The sequence below is a fragment of the Maniola jurtina genome, chromosome 5 (assembly GCF_905333055.1).
Source record: "Maniola jurtina chromosome 5, ilManJurt1.1, whole genome shotgun sequence".
NCBI classification, from domain to species: Eukaryota; Metazoa; Arthropoda; class Insecta; order Lepidoptera; family Nymphalidae; genus Maniola; species Maniola jurtina.
This window is the reverse complement of record NC_060033.1, coordinates 9,122,214-9,148,473: the sequence shown is the minus strand read 5'-3', so window position 1 is coordinate 9,148,473 and position 26,260 is coordinate 9,122,214. Positions and strand designations below refer to the sequence as shown.

General features: G+C 35.2%; 1 protein-coding gene across 1 annotated transcript in view; it reads left to right on the top strand.

The window, feature by feature from the left end:
* The window catches only part of LOC123865310 (agrin), a 60,568-nt gene that overhangs the window by 30,485 nt on the left and 3,823 nt on the right, over window positions 1-26,260 (top strand). Inside the window, exons 2-8 of the mRNA XM_045906267.1 lie at window positions 5,758-5,904; window positions 21,281-21,421; window positions 22,963-23,110; window positions 23,227-23,388; window positions 23,857-24,000; window positions 24,550-24,714; window positions 25,792-25,953. Of these exons, the coding sequence (XP_045762223.1) occupies window positions 5,856-5,904; window positions 21,281-21,421; window positions 22,963-23,110; window positions 23,227-23,388; window positions 23,857-24,000; window positions 24,550-24,714; window positions 25,792-25,953 (971 nt within the window). The 5' untranslated portion in view covers window positions 5,758-5,855. The remainder of the gene's footprint in view (window positions 1-5,757; window positions 5,905-21,280; window positions 21,422-22,962; window positions 23,111-23,226; window positions 23,389-23,856; window positions 24,001-24,549; window positions 24,715-25,791; window positions 25,954-26,260) is intronic.

Here is a 26,260-nt window from a genome sequence, read left to right as displayed (position 1 = left end):
TTAATACAGTAGGCACATTTTTTTGCATACATGATAACATGTCATACTCCAAATTTTGAAATACCAATGCCACGATTACCTTTCTAGTTTAAAGTTAAGGTATTATTAGTGATCAACAAGTATAAAACTTGAATTAAATGGTCAAATACTTTGATTCCTTCATACAGCTTCAAGCCAGCGCCAACCAACGCGTAGGTAATAGGTATACGATGTTACCGACGTAGACTTAAATACTATAAGGTTATTACTATTCAAAAGGTAGAGACTTTTTGAACAGCTTTTCATGAATATTCAGCCGTGAATCGAGAGCCCTTATATCTTTCAGGCTTAGGGATTTTGTCTGCCTCGGCTTTTAGTCATATTGAGGGACGAAAAAAATAGAGTTCCAGGTTTTGTGCGTTTTGAAACATCCTACCTATTATATTATATTTTTCAACTACTTTAGGCCTCTCTTTTTTAATTTAGGTACCTACTACCTATGTACCTAGGTACTTTAAAGTGGATTCGGGAATCACTAGACATCTTTATTGGCAATGTTATACCGCTAATTGGTACTAACTTATGTCCGCGATTTCGTCTGGATTTCTTCTAAAAAATCCGGTGGGAGCTCTTTATTATTTCAGTATAAAAATACTCTATAACTTCCATTGCATGTCTTCAACTGTATATTCTGTTGTTCCGTGCGATGTGATTGAAGTACAACCCAATAAACCAACAAACAAACACATTTCCGCATTTGTATTACTATGGATAGTGGCGTAGTGATGCCCCTTTTTACCCGACTACGGCAAAGCCGGAAGGGTTATGATTTTAGCAGTCTATGTATGTATATATGTGTGTATGTTTGTTCACATTGCTGTTTTCCATGATATCATTTTATAATATCATCTTTTATCAACATGTCTGCAGCAGTTCAATCAAAAGCTACAAAAAATACAGTTAGTTAATTGTCGCAGTTTTATCATTAGATTTAGTAGTATTTATTACACGACGTGTTCTAAATGTCGGATTAGTGTCAACTTACGGCCAAAGTAATTCTCAATCTATCTTCAACTTGTCGATAAGTTACTTAGCAACGATGTAATTTGTCAAAAAGATTTTAGACGAATAACAACATTGCTAAGTAACTTATCGACAGATTACAGATTGTTACATGTTTTGATTTGTGTATCTAATATAGGAGCAAAATGAATTGACAGCTAGGTAATTAAGACGACAAAAATATGCGTTCAAAAAATAATGCAGATCTGAATTGAAATAAAATAATTGTGAAGAAATTGATATTTGATTGACATAAGATGCCGGCTTAGAATCATAGAAACAATATTATATATTAACATTTATATTTCTATATCTGCGTTTTATGGCGTCGCCTCTTCAAGTATTATGCGCTCATATTTCACACTCGTGAGGCGTTTCCGCGTTTTTCTCCGATAAACATTTGTTCTGAGAAAAATGTGGGAAAAGAAAGCTGTCATGGAAACATGTTGATTTTGAAGTATCTAAAATTGAATAGCTAACCGATTTTAAATAGTTGTTTTGAATAGTAGTTGTTTTACAAAAGACTTCAAATTGTATGTAGGTACTCGTACCTACTTAGGTTACGATTTATATACTTACTATGATTTATATACTTAACAAAATATTCTTGAGCCTTCATCTGGATTAAATATTTCTTAAAAATAATTTCAAATTGCGACGAAACTAGGGATGAACGCTCTCCATCAAACCTTGATCGGTTTGGACTAGTTAGTTGATTTAGAGTGTAATAAGTGTATGATATAAACAGTAATTACCAAATAGAATTTAATGAATACGATACTTGCTCCAAAACAAAGTGAAAAATAATAATACAAAAGAATTTACAACCATAATACAAATACCATCAACTTTATCTTTACGCGATTTCTTGGGGTCAATTTTGCGAATGTTCATGTTATTCCAGTTTACAGAAGCACGAGAACATAATTTTTTACAGCTTTTATTATGGTCTTTATTCATATAACTTAAATGATTTAATTTTCGTTCATTTGCCGCTGTTTTTAAACTTAATTAATAGATAAGTAACATCTTTTGATAGATAACTTAATTCTTAAATGAATATCCGATACAATACGGTACCGTTCCCATTAGAAAGTTTAATAAAAATAAATCTAATCAGGAGAATGATGAAACTGTAAGGAGTTTGAGCCACCCACATACTTTGGGTCCCGCTTAAAGTTTCCCTGTAATGTCTAAAAGCCAATATAAGTGCCTATATACCTCATACTTAAAGTACGTATTTGTAGAAGTAATGTTGTACCTACCTACTCGTACCTTCCTCAATAAGTGAATGCAATCCAATCAAAATGCCTCTATTCTATCACGTTTCGACGATCGCTTAGTTCCCTTTCTAGACCACCTAGTGAAAGCTATTAATGTAATTGGTCTGATCGAATTACAAATGAAGGATTATCGTGCCAATGATTTCTGTGAAACTGTAACTGTGCTAAGCTGGAGTACAATAAAATGACTATACCTACTTACCCTATAAAATACGTATCACCCGTTATAGCGAACGAAGGTCTAGTAAGTGAAGCTGAATGAAGGAATGAACGGAGTGAGCCTTCTCTCGTGACTCAATAAAAATCAGTAACTCAGACTTATTTAAGGTATTATTCAAACGTTTGCGTAACTCTGAGGTATAACCTAAGATATACCAAATAAATGCTAGTAAAGGTCCAAAATTAACGAGTAACTCTGAAGCCTCTGAAGTAGAACCTAAAATATACCGAGTGAATGTTAGTAAAGGTTCGAAATTAACGATTATTATCACAGAACAGTTAAATCTTAAGTTTTAATTTAAAAAATCTAGGATTTATCGTAGTTAGAGCTATAACAGTACCATAATATAAATATACCTACATACTTAGATCTTACATCTTTAGGATAGCCACGGGCGTCATCTATTTGGTACAGAGATAGCTTTCATCCCGGAGACGGATATAGGCTACCTCCTTTTTATCCCGGAAAATCAACGTTTCCACGAGATTTTTAAAAACCGAAGCTCATGTGGACAGTCACGGATATCAACTAGTGCTAAACCTAATAATGAGCCAATTATATTTTTTTTAAGTCAATAGTAGTAGAAATTTAAAACTTAAGCATCATCAAAAAAATGTAAAATGCTTCTCTTTACATTTACATTTTTTGCGTGCTTTTGCGACTCTTGACCAAGTGACACATACAAAGTGGGGTAAATACAGCTAATGCTAACCACAGATGTATACATTTACATTAATTTGGCGTACAGCCTTAAATACTGTGTTACGCATTCCATCTCAATGACGTCATCCAAGTTCATCAAGTCTCGACAGTAACAATTAGAATGTGAGAAATACTTTCTTCAGACACTTTGTATGTAGGAGTTGTTACGGAAGAAAAACTGTAGCGAACTGTTGTTTAAGTCAAGAGGGAAAGTGAATATTTTAAGCATAAATCCCGAGTGATTAAACAAAGGTGATTACATTCAATCCAAGTAACAAGAACGTGGAAATGTATTATTAATACCTTTCACTAGTATTAGCAGCATAATTTATTATTATAGCAAACTTAGGCTCAACGGGAAACATATTTATACAGCTTCTCTAATATAATAACTATAAATCATTAAATCAGTTAAGTATTTTAAATCCTAGATATTAATTTAGTATTTACTACCCCATCTCAGTATAATACAGCACCTACATATGTAATTATGTAAATTATGCGTGAAATTTATTTTTCCAACCGCGTTACGTCCGAAATTATTGATACTCAATCTTGTAGGCATCTGTAATCTATTGATAAATTACTTAGGAACGTTGTTATTTGGCGATAATTTATAATGGTCAATTTGACAAATAATAACGTTGTTAAGTAAGTTATCGACAGATTATAAGGATAGAGAAAACTTCTCGGAAATGGCATAAGCGATGCATTTTGCCTGGAGATTTACGTTCTGTGGTCTGGTTTTTCTTTTAGTTCATCACGAATTCATCATGAGCCCTAATTCACACGAGCGTTAAAAAAGCGTTGCGTTATAACTCGGCGCGGCGTTGCGCTGAAAATACAACAGTAAGCGATAAAAAAGCGTTGACGTGTGCACAGATACTTGGGAAAGCATTTGTTCTATTTGAACGCTTTTTTAACGAACGTTAAAAAGCTCTCGCCGAATGAGGCCTTAGGTCGAGGTAAAAATGAGGTAAACATCGGACAGACTATAGCACAGTTCTTCTTCTTCTCTCTGGGCTGGTTTCCGCACTTAAACGTTTCCGTCTGTTGTGCGTGCGTTGCCCCTTATAGCACAGTTTTACGATGTACAAGTGTAAATTAAAATTTATAACACCCCCGACAAGTGAAGGTTACAGGAACTCGAAAAGAGCTGATAACTTTCCGACTTTCTTGGATTATAGATAAGACCACTCTCGATCAAGCCACCTTTCAAACAAAAAAAACTGAATTAAAATCGGTTCATTAGTTTAAGAGCTACGATGCCACACACAGATACACAGATAGGTACACAGTACACACGTCAAACTTATAACACCCCACTTTTGGGGTTGAGAGTTAAAAGGCTGTGTTAGTAGTTAAGACGTTGCCGTCCTATTCGGGCAGTACGGGGTTCCATCACGCACCTCTAACTTTTTGGAGTTATGCGCCTTTTATGAAATCAAAATTCATTTGTTTTAATGGTGAAAGAAAACATCGAAATAAACCTGCATGCTTGGGAATTCTCCATAATGTTCTCAAAGGTGTGCGTGCTAGACCATCAACTCAGCCCTTTCTTATTTCAAGAGGAGACTAGTGCTAAGTAGTGGGCCTGCGATGATGGTGATGAATAACGTTCTGCATACGTCGTGAGCATTCGCCTTAAGCCTTCTGCGAGAAGCAACTTGTTTTTCCTTAAGTTAGCTAACTAAACATAGGTCCTAAAACTTTTTTCAGTGACAAAAATGATAATGCGTTTATAATGACGTAGAAACGAAAGTAAAAAAAAGTCCAAGCTAATGCTTAGTTAGGTATGTAGAGCAAGCGAAACCTCAAGCTCATTAAATTACTTATAACAAGATGTTTACGAGGCAATATAAAAAGGTTTATTGATGGTTTATTGGAAATGTTTTCTAAACTAATTGCAAGTAATTCTAAGAACAAGGTGTATTGTAAAATTTAAAGATATTATCGTAAACCCTGTGTTGTTTCGGATACCTATGCCTTGTCCATAATTTAGTGAAAGTTGTAGGGATAGTCGAGCAACGTCTTCGTTAGCGCTTTAATTTATTATTATTAGTACTTTCTCTAATTTGTTGAAGATTTTACAACACATTAGGTATATTATAATATAATCTGTACATTCATTTGATAATCCATATTTCCATATTTAATATTATAAATGCGTGTGTCTGTCTGTCTGCTAGCTTTTATTGGTCCAACAGTTTAACCGATTTTGATGTTTGGTACAGAGTTAGCTTACATCCCGGGGAAGGACATAGGCTACTTTTATCCCAGAAAATCCAAGAGTTTTCACGGCCTTTTTAAAGGTCGATCCGTTTAACCGACATATATGTTTGGTACAGAGGTAGTTTGCATATCGGAAATTTACCTTTGCCAATTTCCGAGTTCCCACGAGATTTTTTTAAACCTGAATCCACGCGGATGAAGTCGCGAGCATCATCGAGTAAACAATATTTAGTGTTTTATATATTTTTTTATTTAATAACTATCTTTCTTTTTTTACAGATCGATACATCATGGACGACTGACTCCCAACGACTAGTGTTATTTAAAAATATTTAGTGTTTTAATAAGACTGATAGTGTAAAGATAGTCGTATAAAAATGGAGTTTAAGACGCATTTTATAGCAACAATAACATTAGTAATATTTGGTAAGTATAATTTATATTTATTTTTAAATAACAAGAAAATAATGACTAAGATCATAAATGAAAGTAAAAATAAAATATACTAAGTATTATTAGAACTAGGCTCTATTACTCCATAAAATCTGCCTCAGCATGAATTACACTTCAGCTACAGTTAGTACCTAAATACGTACCTACTTAAGTAGGCCCCATAAAATTAATGATTTACTGACTGTAATTTTATTAGAAGTAAATCTGTTCATAGGCAAAGTTAATAGCGTTAAAATAATCTTGGTTGTTATTTAAATATTTTAGGGTTCCTTACCTCAAAAGGAAAAACGGAACCCTTATAGGATCACTTTGATGTCTGTCTGTCGTCTGTCTGTCCGTCTGTCGTGTCTGTCAGAAAACCTAAAGGGTACTTTCCGTTTACTTAGAATAATGAAATTTGGAAGATAGGTAGCTTTTATAGAACAAGTTAAGGAAAAATCCGAAAACCGTGAATTGGTGGTTACATTACAAAAAAATATTAAAATGTGTTTCAATTTTCAAAGTAAGATAACCATACCAAGTGGGGTATCATATGAAAGGACTTTACCCTGTACATTCTAACGCAAAATGTCGAAAAAAATACCTGAGTACGGAATCCTCGGTGCGCGAGTCTGACTCGCACTTGGCCGGTTTCTTACTGATTAACATAATTTAACATGGTTTTTTCATAAATACCGTCGTAAATATACCTACGTTATGACTTGTTACTATGATTTTGTCATCTTTTGATTAAAAGCCGCAAACTGCAAAATAAAAATTGATTTAAGTAGCGATCAATCGATATCGATAACGTGGGAATTTTCAAAAAGTTAAGTTTTTAAAAAAGAATTGTATGCAGCATCAAGGTTTTTAGTTTAGTCGTACATTTTTTTAAAAATTTGTTGTTAAAATTCCAACGTTTCTTGGTGATAACCAAAAATTATTTTTTCAGTTAGTGGCTTTTTAGTTCAAGGACGGCAGGAACGCGTTTTGCATTCACGTAGACACGAGATGCGGGTAGATCTATCAGGTTATTTGTTAAACTTATGATGCTGATGAATTTTCAAATCTGTTTGCTAGTTCACGATATTGTTTTATGTAAATACACCCATATCTAATGCGCCGGCGCCTAATTCATCATCGAGATCCACTGATCGATAGATCATGATCGATGCTCGCTTCCATAACCGTTAATGTGACACTTAGATTAATGTTACTTCCTTGTAATGTTTGTGTAAGATGTTTTGCACATAATTAATCAATTTTCCGCTCTAGTTTGTAAATCTTCACTATTTTTTTATTCCGATAGCCCCAATTTGAATTTTTTTCTTTATCTTTCTAGCTTTTCGTACAACTCGTTATTATTTTATTTAAGTACTTACTTACTAGCTTATGCCCGCGACTTCGTCCGTGTGGACTACACAAATTTCAAACCCCAATATTTTACTCCCTTAGGGGTTGAAGTTTTAAAAATCCTTTCTTTGTTCCCACGGGATTTACAAAAATCTACGCTGATGAAGTCGTGGGCATCGTTTAGTTAGATGTAATTTATAACTCCCACAGGCTTTACTTTTTAACACAATATAACGTGTAAGCTGTGATAGCTTAGTGGTTAGAACGTCCGCCTCCTAATCGGAGGTCGGGGGTTCGATCCCGGGCACGCACCACTAACTCTTCAGTTATGTGCGTTTTAAGCAATTAAATATCACTTGCTTTAACGGTGAAGGAAAACATCGTGAGGAAACCTGCATGCCTGAGAGTTCTCCATGTTCTCAGTGGTATGTGAAGTCTGCCAATCCGCATTGGGCCAGCGTGGCAGACTATGGCCTAAATTCTTCTCATTCTGATAAGGAGACCTGTACTCAATAGTGGGGCGGAAATGGGTTGATCATGATGATGATAACGTGATATAACTACAATTGTTTTAGTCATCACAAAGCACAGAAACTATATCGCAGTCGTCTCCTCGTCGTATCTTACAAGGTAAAGACTATGAATAGCCGGCTAAATGTACTCACTTCGACTTTTAGCCATAGATAAGCCTCAAGAGCTATCACCTGCAGAGCAGCTAGAATTTCGTTTCGTTTTTTTTTTTCACATTAAAATACCAGTGCCGTTGGCAGTCATGTTTTATAACCTGCAGTTTATTATCAATTTGAGTGACGTATCGCATTGTAGCACACGTACATTTTACACTCAGCCTCTTTTTTTCGCGAATAAATTGTAGCGGTAATTTATATAGAGTGTTTTCATTTCTATTTTACTATCACTTTAATACTATATTTGTTTACTTAATAATATTTTTATATAAAACATTATTTTTAAAGCGATATGAGTTATGACCTAGTAGGTGTGTATTTATTAGCTGTCACCGTAAGTGCCAATTAACTAACTAGATCAGAAATGAAAAGTCCTAGTTGATAAATAGCCTCTCATAATATTTCAAAATTATCCTAAAATTTTGTCTTAAATCTACTAAACTACTATAGATGTTTATACCTTAGTATTAATTACAAGTAAAACTTGTTCATTGCAGTTACCCACTAAGCAATCGCCATAAAAATATTATAATAATTTGCTTCATTGAAGTGTAGACTAATAAAATAAACACCCTGTATATCGAACACTACCTGCGTCACGTCGTTAAACGCCGACCCACATATTACATATCAGTTTTTTATTCTGCCACACACGCCTGCGGCTAAAATTAACAGCTATAGATTTGCAAAAAAATTTAACTGATTGAGGCCGTAGCCTCTTTACGTTGATCCTTATTCTGAACGTATGGGTACTAAAAAGCATCTCTCAGACTGCGAGACGTGACCTTGTCAGTGAGAGCCACTAATGTATTATATTATTTAGTAACTTAAAGGGTGTATTTTTTTTTTTCGAAAAACTGTTCATGAAATTATTGAACATCACTTGCTTTAACGGTGAAGGAAAAATCTTGATTGAATCTGTATACTAGGGAGTTTTCCATAGTGTTCTCAAACGTGTATAAAGTCTATCAATCTGCACTTGGCCAACGTGGTGGACTATAGTCTAAACCCTAATCATTCTGACAGGAGACCCGTGTAAACCTTATAATGATTTAACGAGGTCACACTCAAAAATGTATAGGCACATTTAACTTTTTTTACTCCGACTTTTCATGTTTGAGGTAAAAAAACAGATTTTTGTTATACTTATCGGAATATATATCTACATAATAAGCATCTTTACCTGCAAAATTTAACTTTACAGATGGATTGGACGAAACTATTTAAGGTTTCCTGGATTAATATGGAACACTAAAAATAGAAAAAAATTAGTGCTCACAAGATGTTGGAATAATTAATAGTATTCGTTTTACAAAATAACTGGTTTTCGGAAGAAACATAAAAACATCTCATTCTTTCGTTGACAGTTACGAGTATCATTAAACTACGTACCTAGTTACGGCACGTGAGCGCACTTTTAAAATGAACCACTTAAAAAGAGATCAGCCTGTAGATTATCTTCACATATAAAATTATTTGTACTTGAGTACTTTACTTTTACAAACAAATTAATTCAACGTTCCTTTATTTTCACTTTGATTGGCGCCATAATTTAATGCTTGACAGTTGATACGTTGTGATTACGGACCTCTACTAATAAAAGTACGCTGGACCTGTGCCTAATAGCTAAGCTGTTTTTGAAACAACTTGATTTTCGCCATTTTGGCGCTGACAGCAGCTAGTGAACGAGTACGAGTTACAGTACGAGTGACGAGCTAAGTTGGTAACGCCTAATGGCGAATATGTAAAGGCACGGTAATAGTCTCCACATTGATATTTACACACGTAAAGTGTAGGACAGAAATATTTATAAGTAAGCCAGGAACTGAGTAAATTTTTATTTCTATGAACCTTTAGTTTTCTCATCATACCTTTCCTTTCTTACGTCCGCGTCATCTAGTCGGACGATATTCCTGATTTGGAATAAGCAATGTAAAGATGAGAGATAATTGTGGAGATGAACTTAGTATGCAGTTCGTTTCGTACGATACTCTTTACATATTAATATATCATCAGTAGGGTGACCATCATTTTGAGTATAAGTACTTAAAATACGTCAAAAAAACATGCCGTATACCATTCCATTCAATGATAACAAAGTATAATTAACATAGCTTATAGCTTTATTGAATGGCACTGAATGGAATACTATTGGACATGCTTTTGAATTATTTGGTTTATTTTTAGTATTTATTATTAGTAGATATTTGTTAAATACTATTTTTCAATGGATATCATATTATTATGGTAGCAAAATACGACCCAAATGTAATATTTTAAGTACCTACTTTACCTAGACCAAGTAAATAGTCTGCGACTTAAGTAAGGCAAAGTCGAAGTTGAAGAACAGCGATGAGTCTTTTTAATTTTCTTAAAAAAGGTCTTTAAAAAATCTTTGTAAGGTTATGGCATGATAAATAGACTATTTCATGGTCACACTACATTATGATCTATTTACATAATTTAATAATAATCCATGTCATAAAGCAGTCTAGTCATCCGCAGACATGATTTGAGATTCTTTTGAAATTGTCCGTCTGTTATCTCTCTTAGTGGAAATTTCAGTTTAAAATTCTTGAGGTGCCTTTATAAAATCAAGAAAAAGAGCTTTGAAACTTTAGATAAAAAGATAGGGTAGTAAAAATGTCAGAAAAATAAAGTAGAAATTAAGTCGAGGGAGGCAGGTGGGTAAGTCAGTGCCTAATTAAGTAAGACAAATAAAGAAAATTTAGATACACTATAAAGAGACCCTAGACTATAAGAAAAGCTTAGCTAAGGAGCATAAAATATAGCGAATTCATTTATTTTAAAGTTCCCCAAAAATGTTCGCAAAAGAATGTAAACTTAACTTAAGAAAGTACAAATTTACCGTTTGCTCTACATTTATGTTCTTAAACGCGAAACCGTGTAAATACCAAGCGCTTGATTAAAGTAAACGATTACCTATCTCCAAGAAATATGCGGTAATAAATAAAATAAGATAACTGCTCTTCGGAATCTCATAACGAATTAAAAGTTCCGTAGTTGTTTCTAAAGAGAACATTTTGATTAATTGAAAAGATTTCCTATTCTGTATGTTTTCGCAATTTTTTATTTTATTTGTTAAAAGAATACAAATAAAATAAAAATAAATCAATGGCAATTAATGTAGCTGTCATGAAAAATGGTATTTTCACTCTACCCTCTAAAACCTTATAAACAATTTATGCTACAGATAACGGATACTTTTTTTTTATAAGATAATATCCACATTAGGTACTACGTCAAAGACTAGGTAAGTCTCCAGATAAAGAAATCTTAATACAAACACTCGCTACCATAGAGCATTCCGTTTTCTCTGGAATAAAAAGTATTCTATGTCCATTGTTCATCTCCAGGATGCAAGCTTGTTGTAAAGAATAGTTGATGCCCGCGACTTTCGTCCACGTGGGTTTAGGTTTTTTTTAAGAATCCGTGGGAACTCTTTGATTTTCTAGAACAAAAAGTCGCCTGACAGCATGCCCATCACTGTGATGTAAGCTATCATCCAAATTGGTTGAACGGATGGGCCGTGAAAAGCTAGCAAAGACAGACAGACACTTTCGCTTTTATAATATTTGTAACTATGGATTCTTGATACAACATTGGCTTGTACAAGATAACAAAGTTTCACCGTCATTCCGATCACTCTCGCTATTCCAGTTTACACGTAGAAAAACTAGTTAGAGTAAATAACTGTAGCCAGTTTTTCTTTACTTCTCACTCTATGGATGACCATAAGAATGCTGTTGAGGTGATTTCCATTTACAAAAGCAGCGTACGTTATGTCAGATACCTATATAAGGAAATAAGTAACCTGCTCTATGAAATATCCTGTCTCATTTTATACTAGAGGACTTTTACGTAATGGCGTTCAACTTTTATACCTAACAGAGTTAGTTGTATAGTAACAAGTCTCTCACATCACATGCGAATACGATTTACTGTATTATATGACATGCTATTTGGTAGAAGCAACGACCTTTATATACTACAAATTTTGAACAACAATTTTGTTTATGAAGCTGTCAAAATTAGGAAGTAATAACAAGGGCTATGAAGTTATACGCACACGTGCGTTGTAGCCCGGAAATTTTAAAACTTAAGTAGAGTTCTTTGGTTGGCACGAAACTCTCACGTGGCTTAGATTGAATATTAATATTAAACTCAATATCACTATAAATATTGAATATAAAATATATTTTCATATATTATATTCCTGTTAAAAATCGAAATGTGAAAAGTTTTGAATTTGGTGCCGAAGAATAATTAGGTATTATTAGATAAATACGTATCAAATTATTTAAATTCGAAACTTTTTTCGAGAAGTTGTTAGCCATATTAAGCAGTACCTACCTTTCGTTAATCATGTAGGCATTCCGTTAGTCTTAGTGTGTCCATAGCCTGAAAAAGCCCATCCCAATTCACAAGGCTTCGATAATTCGATGCACGTCTTTGTATTTATCAGCGTTTACTGTTAGGTAGGTACTTATTCGTTTTTCATTCAAAGCAAACTTTAAACCGTTGTTTTATAACTTCTTACATTGTTGAAATAACTAATAAGATTGTATGTAATATAATGTTAATGTTAATAAGTAACTTCGAATCAATTAGTAGAATTTTTTAAATGATCCTTATACGAGTAGGTACTTACCTAACTAGGAAGTAAGTACTTAACTATGAAAATCATGATCTTAGGTAGTATAGATATAGATCATTATTAACTACTGCTTCACATAGATACTTTGTACTGCATTTATAATCTCTTTAGGTAGGTACCTACTAAGTAGATATCGAGTTAAATCGCCGTCAAATAGGAAAGCAACTAATTAATCGATATTATCAAAATGAAAACAAAAAGAAATTATGTAGAATTAGACTAGTATATAAAATGTCCATACATTAAATATTAGTGATAATACAAATACGAAAGCGTATCTGTCTGTCTGCTAACTTTTGACGATCCATCCATGTGGTCAATTTAGACGATATTTGGGATAGCTTTGAGAAAACTTCCGCCCCGGGGAAAGACAGGCTACTTCTTGTCACGAAAGATTTTCCAAGAAAACCTCTTACGGGATTTAAAAAAAAAAAACTAAATCCAGAAAGACGAAATCGTGGTCACCACCTATTTTTGTTTGTACTTTTAGATATCTTGCATTTCTTTTTATACCCGAAAATCAAAGAACTCCTACGGCATTTTAAAAACCGAAACTTAACGTACAAAGTCTCGGTCGCTATCTAGTTTACAATGTTTTAGTGTGCACTATTTATACACTTGCGTTTTTTATTATATTATGTATTTTTGGGACTTTTTTAAGAACTCACTTGTATTGTAAGTACCTAATACCTACTTAGGTATTTTCTTACTGGCATGACAGGTCGACGAATACCCGGATTCTATTTGTTTTTCCTCAACTCTCAACCACAGACCTTTCTCTTCGAGTTTAATAAACATTTTGTGTATTTACTCCGCATTTTGACGAGACGCGTAAATAAATACGTAAGTATGTAGATACTAACAAACTTTGTACATTTTTATACTATTTCGTAATATCTCACGACTTCCATTGCTGGGCATAGGTCTCTTGCAAGAATAGAATAGAATAGATTTTTATGCAAATAAACTTTTACAAGTGCTTTTGAATCGTCAAATCATTTACCATTTACCACTGGTTTGGAATGCCGTTCCTACCGAGAAGAACCAGCAAGAAACTCAGCGATCTAATAAAGAATAAAGAAAATAAAGAAACTCAAGGTCTAAAAGACACACTTTGTGTTCAGCGCCTCCCATCTTCAGAGCTTGAGTTTGCCGTTCCACCCAGTGGGGGGTTCTCCAACGATAAGTTTTCCTGTGTGGGTTCGCTATTCGAGCACCTTGGGATTCCAACGTAAGTTATAATGCTTGCAATACAATCCATCTAAATGAGAAATGCTCCAGCATCCCTAATAAATGGGCACGATGAAGTCGTGGGCGCTGATAGGATTGCAGGTTCGATGCTCATTGAATGCATTACCTGTTCCGACAGGACAAGGCGCGTTGATATGCGTTAATGATCGTTATCCAATTACAATAAGACGAGTTTTGTGACTCCACAAGATAGCGTTAAAAGACGAGAGAGACTAACATCGAAGGCATTCACTTATAGGTACAAAGTGTTAAGTGCTCCTACTTTTTTTATCATTATCATTTTGTTAGTATTTATTTATAATTTATATACCTAGTATATAAATTATCAATAAATACTAACAAAATGATATAAAATAATTAGGCTTACATATTTAAATAAATAAATATGAGTTATAAATGTGCGTTTCAACCTTCGATGGTTAGCTGCAACTTTTTTTTCAGCTTGTTTGTCTCAGATGGAAAGCACATAGTAAGTAGGTAATATCAAATCAAAATTACTGCGTGATCTCTGCTGTGGCTTATAGTTTTCTAACTTTGGACTGTAACACTCTTATCCTAAATAAGATTTATTTAATATAGATTCAAAGTAGAAAATACGTAGTAACATTTCATATGTCAGCAAAATTACAAAACAAGAGCTCACATAAGGTAACTTTATTTCGGTGAATGACGTGTCAAACATTTGCATAAATTATCTAATTTCGCTGTTAAAAGGCGCTGTCGCGTACACTATTTGCATTTTAATGAGAACCTTGTACATTATGCACATAATAATAAAATCGAATTGGTGAAATTTGAATCTGTAGCGCTTCATCAGTGCTTGAACTAAGTGAAAGCCTACATCGAATCAAAAGGATTTTGCGATGGATTTTCTGAACTCAGCTAAGCTTGAATTATTTTAAAGATGAGACAATTTTTCACAAATTAGACATTTCGACAGGGAACTCTACCGTGAATAATATTATGAAATGATAATGTAGATTGTAGAAGGACAAGTTTTACTTAAGTAAAGCGCCGTATGTAGGTAGTAGATATCACTGAATAAAATTAAAAAGAATTATTCGACAAAGAGTAGCTATTTATTATTATTAAGTTGTATTAAGTATAACTTCAAGACATTTAATTAATTAAACAGGAATTCATATCACAGATTTCACAGTCACATAGATTTAGCAAAAATCAAAATAAAAATATTATTTTTAGAATAAAAACAACTTTTTACTCTCCAGCACTACTTTCGAAACTGATCTGACTCCAAATCATTTGATTTGTTCCAGCATAAAAAGCTAATGTAGTCTCAAGCTATTTGCTATTCTACCAGTCACGCATCAAGCTCGTCCTCTGTGATCATAAAACTAGGTGTAGACTGGTAGAATTACCCGAAACACAGACGCCTATATAAAAGCTATCTGAATTTTGCACCTTTTGTGCTTTCTAAGGCGTTTTAAAAAGATGCGATCATCGCAAGATGAGAAAAATATATTATTATAAAAACCTCAGAGTTAATAATATAACTACTCTTGTGCGACAAGGGCCCTCAACTCTGAAATAGTAATAATATTGGTACCTAATTACCAACGGAAGTAATTCTACTGTATAATTTTTACGAAAGTGCAATGAATACTTCAACTGCAGCTTTCATAGTAAGCTCGGCAAGAAAACGTGCAAATATTTGGACACATTATTTCACACATTAAAAAAAATAATTGTGTGTCTTCAATTATAAAAAAAAAAACAGCACAACCTTACAAATTAATGCTTTGCACATATCGATCCTATCTGTACTCAGCTTAACACCATCACACGATTTGCATGCTATGCCAGAGCTTACTTTCACGCGCGAGAGTGAAATAGAAATCGCCAGGTCAAGATTGTTTACAATGTGCACTTGTGCCCGATAAATCCGCAATTATGGTGATTTTAAACAATATACCATAACTAGTTCTGATATACAACTTGCGTGGTTTCACTTTTTTATTTAAATAAGTATTTATGTAACGAATAGGCGAATATAACTATACCGTTTATAATTATCTATTTCACGGTACTTATTTAAATAAACGCGTTAGACTTTTCCAATCAAAATCGACTGTTATGGCGCTTTAAATTGGAAACTGATATTTAGTACCATAAAGTAGTTAGCTAGCATGCTAATTATTATGACTATTATATGGTATAATTATGGTCCTCATAGAGTCCAATATTATAAAGATCCTACGTGGGTCTCAAAAAAATCAGTTAAAATTATAGACTATCCAGTATTTAGATACACTCATACCTACACAAGTGTATCAGTTATATTGGGAGGTAATGTAATAGTTTTCTTTGATATCAAAATGCTCGCACCTCAGGATCAGGTACCTAATCTTTATATAGACAGGCCCTCTATAACGAGTGAATTGTGAACTCGGGAAGTTAGATACAATATATCCTGTAGGTCGCAGTGATGTCTATAAGTCATCTTTGGACAAATCAAACAAATAATAATTTCCTCAACTGCATTATCAATAAATAATATACTCAATTACTTATTTGCTATTTATAAATAAGTATTATTAAAAGCTTCTTTTTATTTTAGTTAAAAGTATTTCTTTGGCATATGGTTGCCCCTATACTCTAATTTTTTTTTTAAAGAATATTAGCCATGCTAATCATGACTAATACTCCCCTTTCCCCTCCAATTAAGCGTAAAGGTTGTGCCAGGAGTGGGTACGACAATAGTGCAACGGGTGGGGCTTGAACCACCGACCTTTCGGAATTCAGTCCGCTCCTCAACCGTTGAGCTATCGAGGCTCAAATTAATTAATTATCAATTATATATGAATGCCCATTCAAAGCGCACCACAGTAGCATTATGAAATTTCTTATACCTAATTACGTTCTCGCTAACATAACGACCAAACAATTTTTGTATCCTGAATTTGCACTTTTATCGCTCCGTCGTATTACTTCCAGTAGCTCTAAAGTTTAAACTTTAAAGCCGTTTTTGAAATGTATCGGACGATACATTCATTCAGAAAGCAATAATTTTCGGTTTTATACCGTTTTTACGATCACCTACCTAATCACTGTTCTGAGTATGAAGTTGTATGGCAACTATAAAATAAACCGATTTTGACATTGGTTGTGTGAAAAGTTTGTCGTTTAGAAAAGTTCAAAGATTCTACATAAAAGATAGTAAATAAAATTATCTCATTATGATAGGCTATAGCCGAAAAAACTAAAAAAATTGAGTGCGATCTACTTTAAGTACCTAGGTATTTAGGCTACTTCATCCCAAGGTGTTATTGTAGCCACTACAAGCACACAGTTCTACTCATGTGCTACTTACAAGTCTCATTGACGTGTCTGTTAGTAGTATGTTTCCGGCCTTAATCGTTACGTCAGCATCACCTCGACACTGCATATGCACTGAGAGTCATCTAATAGGGGCATGGCCTCGTTCCATACTCACCTCAAGGTTTATAGGATAAGGGTCAATAATAGTAACATGATATTAGCTACGTGTTGATCCTGTGGTAGATAGAATAAATACCATACAGAATACAGAAGCATTCGAATTTTTTGTGGTAATTGTATCCAAATTATTATATTATCATTAATTATCAATATTTAGAATTAGCTTCGGAATGGTTGGTTGAAATTGAACTTAGAACCTCGTGCGTGTCGTCAAACTAACTTATATAGAAACTAAACATATTTACACAAAGTATAACGGAGTTGTATGTACATTAGAATTCCGTAGATAAATCTGGATTATAATAATAAAAAGACCACAGTTTTATTACCGGGAAAATAACAGGTCTAAGAAGTCAAGTTAGGCTGTGTCCACATTCGTACCATTTTGGTGTCAGCATCTCCGTTGTGTTTGCGTAGCCTCAAGAATCAGTTCGCCGGCAGTCTCAGTCACGGAAACCAAGACTGTCCAAATGGATACGCCAAACTCGTTCCTCTTCACTGAACGCATGATGTTTAGGATTGACACTACTTTAACCGTGACAGGAAATCGACAAAATATAGGCTTATGTTACCTTTATTAAGCACTAAGCAGCATGATTGTGGCTGTCGATTTTATGCCGAGACATTAAGTTGCCTTCAAACTACGGAAATATAATATAATATATAAATATCGCTCACCAGACTTTTAAATGTCACTGTTCACACTTAGATGTAATTATATTCCGTAGTTTGAAATCAACTTTATCGTGCAATTGAAATATATACGAGTATATCGGTACGACTGTGCCGATGATTATTGCTAAGTTCTAAATCAATTTACCACGTGATCCTGTAACATGCTGCAATATCGCACAATGTTGTTCTGGTGTAACTACCCTGAACCACGGTAACACTAGTCATCATCATCAGCTTGTGGACGTCCACTGTTGGATACAGGCCTTCGCTAAAGAGCGCTACCACACCCGGTTCTCAATCTTCCTCATCCAGCCACTTCTCGCCAGCCGCTTTATATCGTCGTCCATCGTGCTGGAGGGCGTCCCACACTACGACGCGCTCTCCATTCAACCTTCCGGCTCGAACGGCCATCGCCTCTACGACAAGCATGGCCTGCCCACTGCCACTTCAGCTTGCTAATAGTTTGGGCTATGTCAGTGACCGTGGCTTGTTACCACTAGTCGATCGATTAAAAAGAGCAACCGCCGTGTTAAGAACTGGTTCTTCTCGGTAGACAAGGCATTCTAAGCCAGTGGTAGATGTATTTGACGATTCGAAAGTACTTACCTACTTATGAAAGTTTATTTGAACTATTTCTATTATTCTATTTTATGATGCATCGCGTGTTTGCGGCAGATATACAATACACCAAAATAATATCTATAAATGTGGACCCAGCCTTAGAATAAGTTTTATACAAAAAATCACTTATTCTAAATTTATCACAGCTCAACACAAAGAGCTCGGGACAAAAACGTAAAAAGCCGTAGCACGCGACGCTAGTTAAAAAGATAAAAGACGGGATAAGCGAGCTGTTTTGAATTTATTTTAAACTATACAAATATTCGAATCTTCTTATCGGCGGTATAAAACATTCCACGGTACAGACGGCGAGAAATGTTGAACAATATTTGATTACTATTAAAACTATTATAAGACAAAAAAAAAGCATAGAAATGATTCTTCTTTTTCTTCCTGACCTTATCCCACGCTACGTGGGATCGGCAGAACATGTCTTCTTCTTCCACTCTCTTCTGTCATCCATCAACGTATCATCTACCCCTTTTATTTGGTCGTCCTCTCCTCTTTTTTTTCTCCACATGCATATTTAATATTCTTCTAGTGATATGACTTTCTTCGCTCCGTGTTATATGCTCATACCATGATTATGGAAATGATAAAAAGGAGTGGATTTTACGTGCTCCAGCCTCCAGCAATGCACAATACTGTAATTAAATACTTATATTTATTTGGCATAGCTAATAATATTATTGCAAATTGAACATTTAATCGTCGCCGAGTTCTTGCTGGTTCTTCTTGGTACAAAAGACAGTGGACGGGCATTGTGAAACAGTGGTAAATCACTTGACGATTCAAAAGCACTTGTATAGTATACTTCTAATTCTACTTGTAAAAAAAAAACAAATTATTATAACCGTCCATTGACTTATACTTAGGTAATTTTTTTTAGAAAGTAGAAACTTAATTTTAAAAACTTCACTAAGTATAACGTTATGATATTAATAATCCTATAATATATATCCTATAGTTATGTTAGATAATAATCCTTCTTTTGTGCACTTTGGCTAGGGTCACACTGATGTTTCATGTACGTTTACCTATTAAAGTTTTTATTATGAGAACGGCATGATGAAATTCTTAGTAGAGATATGACAGTATACCCATTACAAAGCAGTGTAAAAAACCAGCCAAGTGCGAGTCAGACTCGCGCACTGAGGGTTCCGTGCTCGGGTATTTTTTCCAACATTTCGCACGATAAATCAAAAACTATTATACATAAAAATAAATAAAAATCTGTTTTAGAATGTACAGGTAAAGCGCTTTCATATGATACCTCACTTGGTATAGTTATCTTACTTTGAAAATTGAAACAAATTTTAATTTTTTTTAATGATTTATTCCTGTACTTGTGCCATTATACCTATCTACTTGCCAAATTTAATGATTCTAGGTCAACGGGAAGTACTACCCTATACGTTTCTTGACAGACACGACAGACGGACGGACGGACGGACGGTCGGACGGATGGACGGACGGACGGACGGACGGACAGACAGACAGACAGACAACAAAGTGATCATATAAGGGTTCCGTTTTTCCTTTTGAGGTACGGAACCCTAAAAATTGCTTGCATCACCACATTATTAAAAAAGTTTGACACTACACGCTTTTTGCATTGGAGTTCCACAAACTTTGCATCGTAAATTAAAATAAATCAAACTTTGTTAGTTTTATTTGTAGCGTAATATACTTTTAAACAGAACCTGTGGAACTCGCGGTCCTAATGCAGTTTCGTAGTTCGCATAGAACGCCGCCAGCCATTTTCTAAATTAAGTGGGGTCATGGAACAAGCGTGTTTTAAAAGTTTCTGTTAAAGTGCAAATGAAGTTACCAATTCTACTTTATTTACATACTTGTTGTAGTAATGTTTATGGAATAGGTAGACTTAGATTTTCTATTAAAGGGGCGTTAAGATTTTCTTTATCAGTCTAGTTTTAATCTATACTAAACAGCTGCTGGGAAGTGGAAATCCCAAAATAGTAATTAATTATAACGTATATTGTATTCAAAATCGGAAAATGTGCTTAAAGCTTTGTTGATGTTTTTGGATAAATCTCCATCAGAGTTCTGAAACTACTAAAACTCGGAAATTTCTTTATGCTAATCTTTTCAACCAGATATCTTCTTACTTTTTTTATCTAACAGTCTTTCTAATAGTTGAAACAAACTCCCGCACCACTGTGCGAGAGCTTATCGTCAAGAAACCTTACCCGAGACAAAAGACGCACACACAACTTTAATGCGCATAGCTTAAAGCTCGCTGAAGAAAGGAATGCATGGCATGCTAAGACCTCTTATTTAGATCTCGCAGTCTCCTCCCTCTATTAGGATTTCGCATATCGTGGCTTAATTATTTGAAATACGTACGGACTAATTTGAAATAAAAATAACTGAACTATTTTAATGAGATTTGCCTACAGTCCAAACCAAGTATCGATTTGTTTCATCTTTATCTAGGTTTATTGATATATAAAACATTGATTTTAAAGTTATGAGCTTCGAAAGAGAAAGGCCAGCCGGCGCTTCCTTATATACTTACTGGGGATCTCTTTCTCATAAAATGCTAGGTGAAATTGCTATTTACGAGTGCATTTTGCACAATAGAACTATGGTTGTGCCTATTATTAAAACTAATTTTCTATTTCAGCGGCAACGTATTCCGATGGCGCCAGGGACGCATCCTGCCCTCGTATTTGTGGGCCTGCGCTGCAGGGTGAACCAGTCTGCGCCACTGATGGCATCATTTACCCCTCGCTGTGCGAGATGAGGAAGAAGACTTGTGGAAAAGGTAAAGTCATGCAAATGGCGCTTCGACTAGGGTTTAAAAATGGTTTCCGACACTACCTAGTTGTAAAATTTACAAATAAGTTACTTAGTATACATATATATTTATACTTAGTATATATACAGTCAAAGGCCGTAAGTCGTTCATATTCATGTGGCACGGTTATGTAGATGCACTAGCTGTGTCTGGCGTGTTTATAGAAAGAGTTCATAAGTGCGACAGGTTTTTGATGCAATAGTTTCGCGGAATTGCTACTCGTATTCTGAGGTCGACCGTACCTAGTATAAAACGGTATTTTAGCTTAGTTTACATAAATATATTCCAAAACCTTTGTTCTCATAAGAACAGATTCTCATAAAGACAAATTCTCAAAACGACAGAAATGGTACAGTTCCACTCAAAATTTAAAATACTGGCATTAGACAAGCTAATTTATGTGGTTTTTTTTTGCTGATTTGAAATCTACTCTCAGACTCTCAGTTTCACATCACTCAAACTCAGAACGACGACTTGTATTTTTTGATGTTCAATTTAATGGCCAGCTTGATGGGCACTTTTGGTCCAGGGGCAACCAGGGGTGGTCTTTTTGACGACGATAAATAGTGATGTTAATTTATTATTATTTATTATTAATTTATATAAATTAGACGTATATATATTGTGACATTTACTATTTATATTGTTATTTCTCCCTTTATGTTCTGTATCTGTTATTTTGAGAATGTTCCTTATGCGAACAAAGGTTTCAAAATAATCTTTCATGTTATGTATAATATACATAACATGAAAGATTACTAAGTTGCTACTATCATCAATCAAACTTGAAAATACGAGTTGTATTTTCAAGTTTCCAAGATAATGCTTAGAGAAGTCACATTCATCCTGTATCTGGTATCTGGACGTTATCTGTTGATAAAAGCTACTTTTCAGTTACAAAGCGTAATGCGCCCACGCGCGCGCTTTGCGCGGTTGCTAATAGAATTTATGTTAAGATCCTGCTTAACTTATCTTTGGGAGCTCACAATGTATACGATTTATCTCTTGGATATAGTTTAGATCAAATTACAACTTTGCATTATCTTAAAGGCCGATTCACACCAATTGCGTACACGTGACAAACCCCTAACACATCGGGTTACGCATACGTCCACGCTTTACGCAAGCGATGTGCCATGTTTCATACAGTTCCATACATTACAACGCAATGGTGCGCGCTACGTGACGCTTACGCAACGCTTACGCAGCCTGTGTGAACGAGCTATAACTTTATCATCATCATGATCATCTCAACCCATCGCCACCGCTCTACAAAGAACGGATCTCCACTAAGAATAAGAATGGTATAGGCTATAGTCAACCGCGCTGACCAAGTTCAGACAAGAGAATTAACACAACTTTGGATATATGGGGTATCGAGAATCCTCACATCTCCCGAATTCTACCTAACTAAAATTCAATATCACGGCTGTATGCAATTTTTAATTTTTTCAGTAGGGCCGTTGTTTTTTTTTTTTTTTATTACGACTTGTTATCTTTACTTGCAGGTGTAAAGTTGGCCCAAGATCAAGGCTCGTGCTCAAGGGCGCAAGGCTCCAAATGTGATCATCGCTGTACTGGCGAAAGGGATCCGGTGTGTGGTACAAATGGACGGACGTACCTAAATCGATGCATGCTGCAAGTTGAAATATGCAGGTCAGTTTATAGCTTTATTCGTCACGTTCAAAGGTTTTTACGTTGTCAACCTAGTTTTAGGTTGCATCTCACTGATCGCTGCCATATATTTTGTTTACCTCATTTTCTCATTTCAGAGTCGGCATCGGTCTCTCCCACTTAGGGGCATGCAATAACATCAGCGCTCACCGAGAGAACTGCCCTGTGGACTGTTCACAAGCTCCATTCGATGGACCGATTTGTGGTTCTGATGGGAACGTGTACAAAAGCACATGCCAGATGAAGCTGCTAACATGCGGGTTAGTATAATATAAGTTTTAAATAAATAGAAGTTTTAAAGCAAAGATCCAATTTGGTAATAACTAGTCCTGTTGGTTTAGAAAAGACGATGTCCAAATGAGTAGAAGTCAAACCAATGAGAGTTGGGATGACTGTGGAAGGAGAAAAGTAGAACAATCAGCGTTAGTTATTAAAGTTAAAACTACCTCTGCGATGCTCAAAGTTGAGAAAACTGAGCAGGAAGATTCTATTATTATTAAAGAATTTAACAACACCATCTACCTATTTGTTGTTTTTTTTTATAACTGCTTTTATGATACCAATGCAAAAACTAATTTTGGTCTTAAATGCTTGCCACACAAGCATTTCAAATAGGACAAAAACACAGCATCGGAGACTAATCTTAGATTCTAGTTCTTTTTGATAAGCCTGACACACACTTATTTGGGTCTTTGCCACTCCCTAAAGATGTTTTGTTTGAATTTCAGCCAAGGTGTTGTAAAGACGAGTAAGAAGCACTGCCAAACAACGCGACACTGCCGCGAGTCCTGCTGGAGAGCGTCCAGACCCACTTGCGGGTCTGACGGGAAACTATACGCCAACGCGTGCAGAATGAAGGCTACTAATTGCGGGTGAGTTACATTAGATGGAGTCTAGATACCATAAAGAACCAAGAGTCCAGAGAAATGTAAGAGATAGAAGATGGACAGGAAAAATGGAATGAGGTCATCTCTTCTTTCTATCCTCTACTCTAGTGATGTTCTCACGAAAAACAAGGCCTCCACAATCTTATTTTGATATTCCAAAAGGGAGAAAAATACTGAGTAGTTATTTATTTTTAAGTGCCATCTCTTATCTGAAAGTTGGCAACCATTAAGACCATTATCGTCCATTGTTTAAATTGATGAAAGCACTTAATAATTTTTTTTGTTGTGGGTTTTTTAAGCTAGAAGATGTCTTGGATGCGAACCTTGGCAGGGGCAGTTTGGAATTTTGTAATCTGGCTAATTAATACCATAGCGACAAAGTTCCGGTACGATGCCGCGTAGAAATGAATTAGGGATATTAGTTTTTTCTTAACTATCCCTTTCAATTGCTCCTTTTACCAGACAACTTCACTTCCTTAAGCAGCGTTTCTGAATAATATCTTCTAATTAAGTAATATGATATTTCCATTTCAGTAAACACGTCTTCGAAGTGCCCATGGCGTTCTGCGTTTCCCAAGAGAGGACATCAGGAGGCGATTCGTGCCCTACAGACTGTTCTGGACAAAGGGAGAAGTTGATCTGCGGATCCGATGAGAATATTTACAGAAATGAATGTGAAATGAAAATGCTTAACTGCGGGTAAGTTAATTGGCCTGGCCTTTATTCTAATAACTTAGCATGTTAGGAATAGGTGGTTTCGACACCAATGGTGGTTACCATTTCAAAGCCAAAATAGTTCATGACATCTTAACACCCATTTTTATCAAAGAAATGCAATTGGGTTACAGCCCTTACAGGCAATTTCGAATAGAGCACATTATAAGGCCCATTTAATTATAATAATATAGTGAACCATTTCCATTGGTCAGTATAGAACGAGATACCCAATAGTATAGAACTCATTCAGAGTGCAAAATAATTTTTAGCTGCTGGTGATATTTATTACTGACTAGCCGATGCCCGCGACTTCGCCCGCGTGAATTTAGGTTTTTTGAAATCCCGTGGGAACTCTTTGATTTTCCGGGATAAAAAGTAGCCTATGTGCTAATCCAGGATACTATCTATCTCTATTCTAAATTTCAGCCAAATCCGTCCAGTAGTTTTTGCGTGAAGGAGTAACAAACATACACACACACACACACACACACACACACACACACACACACACACACACACATACAAACTTTCGCCTTTATAATATTAGTGTGACTAGCCGATGCCCGCGACTTCGCCCGCGTGAATTTAGGTTTTTGAAATCCCGTGGGAACTCTTTGATTTTCCGGGATAAAAAGTAGCCTATGTGCTAATCCAGGATACTATCTATCTCTATTCTAAATTTCAGCCAAATCCGTCCAGTAGTTTTTGCGTGAAGGAGTAACAAACATACACACACACACACACACACACACACATACAAACTTTCGCCTTTATAATATTAGTGTGATGAATTTCTTGGACCGTGAACGTAACTGCTGTTTCCTTGTGGACCTGCTAATTTGAGGACCACAAGGAAGCTAGTACTTATCCCTTTTTTAATATGAAAAAAATAGTAAGAAAAATGAGCCCCTAAGTGATTATCGCCACCCATGGATATTTGAAACACCAGAGAAACCGGAACAGGAAATGAGTTGGTTACACAATAACTTGCATGCGCGTGGAAAATATAGTAGGCACCACGTAATGGGCAACTGCAAAAATTACAATTTTATTTTGCAGAGCAAGCAATAGGAAGATAGTAAAAAAGGTCGACATGGAGAAGTGCAAGGGGAAGATGAGCAAATGTCTGAAAGTGAAGTGCCCGAGCGACCCCGACCCCGTGTGTGGCACCGACGCCAACGTGTACACCAACCCTTGCCTGCTGAAGGTTGCTACTTGCCTGTAAGTAACCATTACTTCCTGAACTCTCCCACATAGCGAGGAAACTACAGTAGAATATCAAATCAAACGCGCGCATACTAGGTACATGTATCACGGTGATAGCTTCAAAGGTTAAGGTTAAGGGGCAAGGTTAAGAGGTCAGCCTTCATAATATTGGGGGTAATCAATCAGAGGATTTTCAGCCATTAAATATAAATATGTCAAGTATTTATCACGTACGGACCTCTTACCAAGTAGAATATGTGGTTGGCAATTTATCAGCACAGCATTAGCAAGGTTGTTGCTACGTAACGGCATGAAATTTTTC